The 8839-nt window shown below is 46.0% G+C and overlaps 1 protein-coding gene across 2 annotated transcripts in view; it reads left to right on the forward strand.

The window, feature by feature from the left end:
* KMO (kynurenine 3-monooxygenase) overlaps positions 1 to 6885 on the forward strand; it is a 13443-nt gene extending 6558 nt beyond the window's left edge. For both annotated transcript variants that reach the window (XM_026048159.1, XM_026048152.1), the window contains 10 exons: positions 1138 to 1225; positions 2143 to 2308; positions 2622 to 2693; positions 2886 to 3007; positions 4441 to 4588; positions 5040 to 5097; positions 5180 to 5262; positions 5775 to 5876; positions 5964 to 6023; positions 6675 to 6885. In XM_026048159.1, the coding sequence (XP_025903944.1) occupies positions 1138 to 1225; positions 2143 to 2308; positions 2622 to 2693; positions 2886 to 3007; positions 4441 to 4588; positions 5040 to 5097; positions 5180 to 5262; positions 5775 to 5876; positions 5964 to 6023; positions 6675 to 6842 (1067 nt within the window). In that variant the 3' untranslated portion in view covers positions 6843 to 6885. The remainder of the gene's footprint in view (positions 1 to 1137; positions 1226 to 2142; positions 2309 to 2621; positions 2694 to 2885; positions 3008 to 4440; positions 4589 to 5039; positions 5098 to 5179; positions 5263 to 5774; positions 5877 to 5963; positions 6024 to 6674) is intronic.
* The last annotated feature ends 1954 nt before the right edge of the window (positions 6886 to 8839 follow it).

Raw genomic sequence — 8839 nt, forward strand, 5'->3', positions numbered from 1 at the left:
GGGGATATGATTAATATGTATAAGTTCAGGAAGGGAGAATGCAGGGAGGAAGGGGACAGGCTGTTCTCACTGGTGGCCAGCGATAGGACGAGGGGTAATGGACACAAGCTGGAACACAGGAAGTTCCGTCTCCAGGTGAGGAGGAACTTCTTTACTGTTAGGGTGACAGAGCAGTGGAACAGGCTGCCCAGGGAGGTTGTGGAGTCTCCTTCTCTGGAGGTCTTCAAAACCTGCCTGGATGCCACCCTGTGCCACGTGCTCTAGGTGTGCCTGCTTGAGCAGGAAGGTTGGACTAGATGATCTGTAGAGGTCCCTTCCAACCTTAAATATTCTGAAATATTCTGAAGAGTTTGCTGAGTTTGAAATCACCTAATGAATTCAATAAGCAGAAGCATTATTTTATCTTTGTGTTTAATATCTAGGAAGATTATATATATATATATGCATGAGAAACTGCTATGTTTGATGCAATCCTCTCTGTACATTTTTTGCAAAGTCCTGTTTCCTTGGACACGTTCAATGTTCCGTTAACCAAAATTTCTGCAGCTACATCTGGTGCTTCTTTGCTATTTTCTTTTTCTCCCTCTGGGCTATTTTTTTCTGCTGTTTTTCTTAGGTAAAATTATATTAAAACCACTCTTGTAGAGAACACCTGAGCAGCATTTCTTGTGCTTGCCCCTTAACTGGACTTTTATTGAGGGAACTGAACTTAACTATTGTTTCAGTTCCCCAAGTAGGAGTTTATTTCTCAGAATTATTTGAGTTAAAGAAGCTTCTCACATTCTGTGACCTTTTGTTTTTTTCAGCTTGTCATAATACTATCTGGGAAGAAATTGCAGCATGTGTCAATGTGAAATCGGTAGAGTCAAGGCCAAATTTCCCATTGACTGCAAATGCAACTCTCAGTCTTTCTATAGTAGTGATGATGGAGACAGATGCATATTCATGTCACTGTGGGGAAAAGAGAACTCTTACAGTATTTATTGCACTTTATAAATCTTTACCAGATTTAACAAACCCTAGCTCTAGTGCGTGCTGCCTCCTTCCTATTATTGCTCTACTAGTAAAAGTTCTTGTCAGTTAGGGGACCCATGGAAATATTTAGGGTCATTACAATATTTTTTTCCCTTCTCACAGCTGCAGAGAAGTATTCCAACACTAAGCTGTACTTTGGACACAAACTCCTGGAGTGCAATGCGGAGTTAGGGACATTAACCATAAAAAGGTAATCCCTGGACAAGCCCGAGATAAAGGGCTGTTTTCAGTTACTTTTTGCTTAATAATTCATAAAAGCTCAAACAATTGAGCAATGTCAGTTTAAAACTAATGTTATTCCTGAGTGGACAAAACTTTGTGCCTGCTTTGGGAGGCAGAGACGTCAAAGCAGGGTTCACAGGGAGGTTGCAAATGTTTAAGCAACTCCCTAACCTCTCGGTGGACCAACCATAAGCTGGATGCGCATATTTGCTGATCTGTGCAGGGAATAAATGTGCTTGCCTTCACAGCATTGGTTTTCGTACTCTGGCGGGGACAGATTGCTCTTTAGGGAGAAAAAGTGATGACCTTGTTGCGTAGTTGCATTAAGCATTCTGATTATGTTCCCATCTCAGTCAAACCAAACCTTAGGAAAACAAACCTCTTAGGAAATTTAAATGGCATTTTTTTGAAACTATCAAATCATTCTAACCAGCGCTGGGATGTTGCATCAAGCCTGGCAGAGCTCATAATTCCACATTTTAGTCGTTAATGCAGGCTTTGGAAAGGTTAGTTTCTTAATTTGAAGTCTTAAGATCAGCTTTGTAGAACCCTCAAGGTCCTGGGAGGCTACCTGCAAATACAGGCTCTGTGAAATAACAACATTGTACCAGCAGTGTTTGCTGTAAGTTCGGATGTATATGTCGGAGTCTTTGATAGAGCTTTTGATAGTCTACAGAATATTAATTGTTTGTAACACTGAATTTCCTCATGAAAAAACCAGACTCCCTATCCCCTTTAGGATTAAAAATGCTGCAGGTCATTGAGTTATTTTTGTAGCCAAACTACAGAAATAAATAAATCTACTGCGCTCAGTTAAGCTGGACTGGCACACAGTCCTAGCCTAGTGGTTGTGGCAGGATAATCCAGTGGGCTCTCGCTTCTCAGTTCTGAGCAGCTGCCTGTAGAAGCCGCTTATGATCTCATTGTGGGATGCGATGGAGCCTTCTCGACCGTCAGAAAGCAGTTCATGAGACAAACACGCTTTAACTACAGCCATGAGTACATTCCTCACGGCTACATGGAGCTGACCATCCCGCCCAAGGATGGAGATGTAAGTATGTCTGTCCTAAGGGTGGCTGCAGTTGTCTGAGGTCTGTGGGGACGTCAGAGATAACAAACTAGCCTGTTTCCCCTACACTTTCTCCTTGCCATGTGTCTCACTGATGCATCAGGTACTTTTTTACTGGGGAGAGGCCCAGTTGATCATTGCATCCTCTTATGGTGTAAGAGGATGGGAACTCATGAGCTGGTACAGAAAGAAACCAGTGCATGGTCTAGGTAAGCTGAGCAGAGCTGGTCAGAGGCACTAAGTTTTTGTTTTCGTTTGTTTTTTGTTTTTCTTCTTTTTCTTTTTTTTTTTTCAGTTTGCCATGGAACCGAACTACCTCCATATCTGGCCCAGAAACACCTTCATGATGATTGCACTGCCTAACATGGTAATAGCTCATGGCCATTCTTCCTTGGGGTATAAACACATCCCAGGAAATGGCGCTCTGGGTATTTTTCCCACTGCACAAGCAGGTCTTCATGATTCCCATGTGTCAGACTGGACACTGTACTGTTAATCCGGGCATCAGATGTTCCCTGTGGTCTCTTGGTTCTTTCTGAATCTCCTCTGTAACTGGCAGGACAAGTCCTTCACCTGCACTCTCTTCATGCCTTTTGAAGAATTTGAGAAGCTTACAACTGGCGAGCAAGTACTGGATTTTTTCCAGACCTACTTTCCAGATTCTATTCCCCTCATTGGAGAGTAAGTGTTCTCATCCTTCTCTTACTAATCAACACACAACTATAAAAAAAGCAGGAGACATGCCTGTAAGCAGGGGGGTTACAGCTCTCTTGAGCTTCCTGATGAAACTTCACAGCCTGTAGGTCTGAAAGAGGTGGGGAGTAGACAGACTGTCTGCATTGTTTCTTCACTGAAAAAACAAATAAGAATTGGAAGAGCTGTGAGGTGGACTGATATATCATGAGAATATAAGCCCCGAGTCCATCGGTGATCCAGAACTAGATATGTATCCTCTCCCAGTGTGTGGTCCTCTCTTGCTCCTGTGGAGCTTTAAGAGGAGGTAGGCCATCCCCAGGGAAGGCTGGGAACCTCAGGGTGCTCAGGGATATTCCTGGTAAGCTTTGGAAACTTCACAACAAAGCTGTTTTGAAACTCAAATTAGTTGTTCACGAGCTGAGTTTTCCTGTTGATGGAGTTAGGTGGACAAAGTGACTCCACGAAAGCTGAGTGAAAGGTTGAGAAGAGCAGCACAAAGGCAGTCCTGCTGTTCAATATTTGGGCAAACGCATGGACATTTTAACAGACCGAGGAAAGGCTCATCTAACAGGTATCATGCTTGGCCAAAACAAAGGCCAAAACAAACACCAAAAACCCGCAGACTAAAAGTCTGACATTTATTGATAGCAGGACTAAAATAAATATTGAGCTTGTGGGTTACGGGAGCAGATGGTTCCCAACAACGTGCTAATCCCAGTGGGGGCCCTGCTTGGCTCTCATGCCAGGCAAACAGCACAAGGGCAGCAGCGTGGAGCCAGTGCTCTGCCCTTAGGCACAGCGCATCCTGCTTCTCCTGAGCTTCCCAATGGACATGAGGACATTGACCAGTGTTTCCAGCCTAAGTCCAGATGACAGTTTCTCTGTGCAGTGTGTCCTCATTTCCCAACAAAAGAAAGGAGGCTCCACGGCTGCTGGAGCTCCATCCAGTGTAATTAAAACTTCTGCTCTGTAGCATAACTCTTACCGGCTTTTTCCAGCTGGCAGAATATTTGAACTGTGGTGGAAGTTATGCATGTGCATGCACTCGCACTGAGTTACCTGGCAGAACATGTGAACGGCTATTGATGCTCTGCTTTCAGAGAACCTTTGAGCACATGCTCATCTGAACGCATTGTGGTGTGTCTGTGAAGTGAAGCTTTCTGCTTTTATGCAATCACATCACACCACATTCCTATGGCATCCTTGCTTAACTCAGTGTGGAATTAACGGAATGAGTGTTTTGGCTTCCTTTTTCTTTTTTTTTTTTAGCACAAATATCCCAAAAGTAGGTGTGGTTTTTGCATCCTAAGCTGACTGAATGCCAGTAACGCTGCCTTTCTGAGCCTCAACACAACCTGATATGTTCTCATTGCCCCCCGTGCTGCCATCAAGTGAAGTGTCTGTTGTTTTGCCTGAAGGCGAGAGCTGAAGCGTGATTACTTTTTGCTGCCAGCCCAGGCCATGATATCTGTGAAGTGCTCTTCCTACCACATCGCATCCCGGTGTGTGCTGATGGGAGACGCTGCACATGCTGTGGTGCCCTTCTACGGGCAAGGTATGAACGCGGTAAGTTCATGGTCTTCCCTGGGCTTCAGCTGCTGGGGCTTCACTCTTTTCATGCAGAAATACCCGATTTGAGAGTATAACTTGAGGGCTGCCTTGTCCCGTGGTGTGGAATTCTGTGAGTTTGATGGGAATTGAATTCAGTCAGTTAAGTTGGTGATCCAGCTGGGTACTCTGGGCAGCAAAGGACAAAGTGGTGCTGCTTGCTCATGAGGTAGGGATCTGCGTGGGAGGATGACCCAGCAGGGGAGCCCCAGGCTGTAGAGAAAGACAGCCCTCTACCATTTTCTTACAATATCCCTGACGTTGTAGGCTGCAGGGAGAATCCTGCTCTAAAATACAGTGGTCAGTGTGATCCCACACATGTTAATAGGCTGTACCTGCTAAGCATTCTTGAGGGCATTTTTAAGCACAATTTTCCTGCTGTTTATTTATCCTCCAATTTTTCCCACAGGGCTTTGAAGATTGTTTGGTTTTTGATGAGTTAATGGACCAATTCCACAATGACCTTGGTGAGTGAGACAGAGTAGCAGACTGGTCAAAGCGGACTGGCAATCCTGTGGAGCTGATTGTGGTGCCACTTCTTTTCCCCAGGTGCTTGCCTTCCTGAGTTCTCCAGGCTGAGGGTGCCAGACGACCACGCGATCTCGGATTTAGCCATGTACAATTATGTAGAGGTAGATGAGCAATGCGCGAGCTGTGTGGGTGATGGGGTCTGTGCGTGCAGTGATGTGCTGCCTTGTTAACTGAAGAATTTGCACTTGGGCAGAGAGAAGAGCACAGTAGTTGAGCTCTCCCAGAGCATCCAGTCACACTGTGCAAAGGAGTTTCCTGAGTCTGTGTTTATTTACAGCTGTTTTGAGGATGTGCTGCTCTCTATGGAGACCTGAGTACTTGGTCAAAAACTAAGAGGTGGCTTTGGATGCCCCTCTCCTACTCGCTAATGGGTGTGCGTATTGTCACACAGTGATGGCAAGGCAGCTGTAGGCACCTTTTCCCTGATACTGTTTCCCAGAAACTTTGCTGAACTAACTCACACTAATATAACTTAGCCTAAGAGCTTTGACCAACCCTAGAGTTGGGGAGGCTCTGCTCTCCACAGCACTACTGCCTTTGACAGTGAGAGCCCTGGGGAAAGCTGGCGAGGAGCAGGGATATCTTCCAAGACAGCTTGGTTGGTCTGTTGCAGATGCGAGAGCACGTGAATTCGATGTGGTTCATCTTCCGAAAGCACGTAGACAACTTCCTCCACGCGCTCATGCCTTCCACCATCGTCCCGCTATACACCATGGTGAGGCCAGCTGCTCTGCCCCTGCTTCCCTCCCCTCCTGCTGTGAATGATTTCAGAGATAGTGACTTGCTTTTGCTCTCTGTTTAGGTCACATTCACCAGAATTCGCTACCACGAAGCATTGCAGCGCTGGAAGTGGCAGAAAAAGGTTAGAGCTGGTGTCAACTCCTCTGTGCCAGGACCCTCATGAGCAATGTGTGCTAGCACTGCTCAGCTGTGGGGATGACAGTTTTGATGACAGTTTTGATCACAAGACATAGCAAGCTGGATTTAAAGCTTCCCAGTTGTTTGAGAGCACCCCAGAGGGCTCCACACTGTGTGTAGGGTAGCACGCTTTCCCTGTGTGTGTCTGCAGCAGGAAGCTCCCTGATCCCGGAGCTACTTCTGTTCCTTGCATCACTGGTGTGGCTGGCGTTGTCCTGACACTGTGCTGGGCCAAGGCTGCTATTTCAGCTGGTGTCAGGTAGAGGAGTGCTTGGAGCTGTTCGGGTGGGAGGTTTCCTTTATCATTCTGCCCTAGGACTTGCTTGCAGTAGGGGCAGAAGATGATGCAGTGTGAAAGCAGTGGGAGGTGACCTGTTTTTAGCTTCCCACACTATGTGCGGCCACGTGGCAGCTCTTGGTCCTGCTTGGGAAGAAGGAATGGACATCTGGAGCTTTGTTCCTGTGCGTACCCGCTCTGCCAGAGTTGGTCGCAGACCCTGTTTGCTGACTTCAAGCAACTTGCCTGTCTCTCACTTGGTGCCACAAGGTACAAGCAAACTCGTGACAACACCTGGATTTCTTCTTACACTTGCAGGTAATTAATCGAGGACTCTTTGTCGCTGGAGCAGCAGGGCTGGGTGGCATGTACCTGCTAATAAAATGGCTGACACGGAATACTGATTTCTGCATAGAAAACCTGTGGAGCTGGTCCTACCATCTCAAGAATATTGGAAAATTGTCCTTCAATACAGAAGTGGCTTAAGTGTAAGGGAACTCCTACATGGAATAAAGCAATGGCATGGGCTGTTGGCTCAGTTCTGTGATGTTGTTTCTGTTAGAACGTGACCAGGAATTCCTGTAACCCTCCTTTCTCCTCTCGTCCTGCTGATGAGTGATAGTGTCTCTCAGTCTTAAATTGGTCAGGGTGTTCCAGTCAATTCTATGAAGTTCTGTTCTTTCCAAAATCCATTTATCCCTTTCCCCTCCCAATATGCCTTTAGGAGTTAATTTATCTCAATGGGTTCTTGGTTCTCAGTTGGTGTGGAGATATCTTTGGGTGTCTCAGGTTGCTAATGGTCATATTTGGGAAGATTGGCTTGCAGGAATGAGATTGCTTGATGCACTCGCACCTCTTGCTTTGAGCAGACTCATAGTGTTACCAAGTGTCTCTCCAGGATGGACATACCTGGTCAGAAGCTTCCTATTGATATTAGATGAGCATTATCTCAGGAAAGCAGGAGTCCTGTCAAGAATGTATTTGTCTTCCTGCGTTACTGTTGTCTTCACCGACAGCATTCACAGCAAATTTTAAGCCTCATTTCATGGCCCTCTGGGAATTCTTTCCTCTTAAATGGCTGTTTCTGAAATAATTTAGTAACATGAATCTGTTGGAGGAACATATCTTTGCTATGTTGTTACTATTTTCCACATCAATTAAGCTTTACTTTTTACTTTTGTTTACTTTTTTTTTGTATTTGAAAATATTATTTCAAATTTGCAACCCTTCTCTTTTGCTTTTCCTTCAACACTCATTTTACCTCTGGTGTTGTCAGTCTGCTGGAAAGGTAGGTGCTTCCATGGCTTCCTTAGATCTCCCTCACATGGAGCAGTCACCAAGCCAATAAAAGCAGCTTTGTGCCTCTGGCTTGCATGTGTGTACATGAGCATGCATCTGCGTACAGGTTAGTGTGTTCCTGTGCTTAAACATGTTATTTCAGGTGAACCTGAGAATATGACCTACTTGGGGCTCAGAAATAGCTTGTAAGATTTTTGCTTGAAAGCTTTTTTTTCTTCCCCTCCCCACTCCCAAAACTGAAGAAAATGTGTTTCACTTTTTGTTCTTGGTGGAAATGAAACTTAAAGCTGATCCTGGGGCAACGCTTGAAACATAGAGAAAGGTTCATTTCACATCTGGCTGAGAAATCTTTCTGGATTTTGCATGCAAGTCTCCCCAGATTGCTTGACCAAGGCTTCAGGCTAAAGCAAAGACCAAGAGGCCTGAAGGACTCTCCTAGCTCTGTGTTTTCTTGCTTGGCATTTGTGAGTGTCCTAGCATGTGCATTTGTCTAATGCAATTCCTGATCACGTTTCTCTTTTAAATGGTCCGAATCCCTGCATTTGCACCCCTCATGCAAGCTCTTTAAAGGCATTCCTAAACATGCGTATGTCTGTGCTTACACTGCAGAATCCATACCAGCAGTAAGACCTTCCTTCAGCTGCTGATGGAGATGTTCTCTATAAACTCAAGCACACAAAACCTCCGGTTCCCTGGCAGGGGGCACTGCCCGTGAGCCCCAGGACTGAGACCCCAGGCCCTGGGAGCTCCTTTAGTGGTGTGCAGCCAGCTGCAGGGCTATGCCAGGGCCATGCTGGTGCTGAGGCCGGCTGGGAGGAGGCTGCCACCACATGTCCTGCAATTCCAGCTGCCTTGCGGAAAGAGAATTGGCTGCAGCTGGACCTAGGAGGATGCAGAGACTGAAACGGTTTCTGTTTCAACTACAGGGAGACAAATAGGTGTGGAAGGGAGCACTTGCAGGTGGCTAAGGCTTTCCTATGGCTGGGCCGGAGGTCTGTGTTGCTTGTGTCACTCCTAAGCTCTAGTCAAGACCCTGTGCACTTTCCCAAACACTCTGTGCTGAGGCTACCAGGGCTGCTGAGGGTGAAGTTGTGTATGTCTTGGTGCAGGGTTAGTTCCTGCAAGGAAGGAGCAAGGAAAAGACATGGTTTGCATCATTTTGTGAGTCACTTCTGAGTAGCATG

This window comes from Nothoprocta perdicaria, unplaced genomic scaffold, assembly GCF_003342845.1.
Source record: "Nothoprocta perdicaria isolate Ctin4 unplaced genomic scaffold, notPer1 scaffold_11, whole genome shotgun sequence".
Classification (NCBI taxonomy): Eukaryota; Metazoa; Chordata; class Aves; order Tinamiformes; family Tinamidae; genus Nothoprocta; species Nothoprocta perdicaria.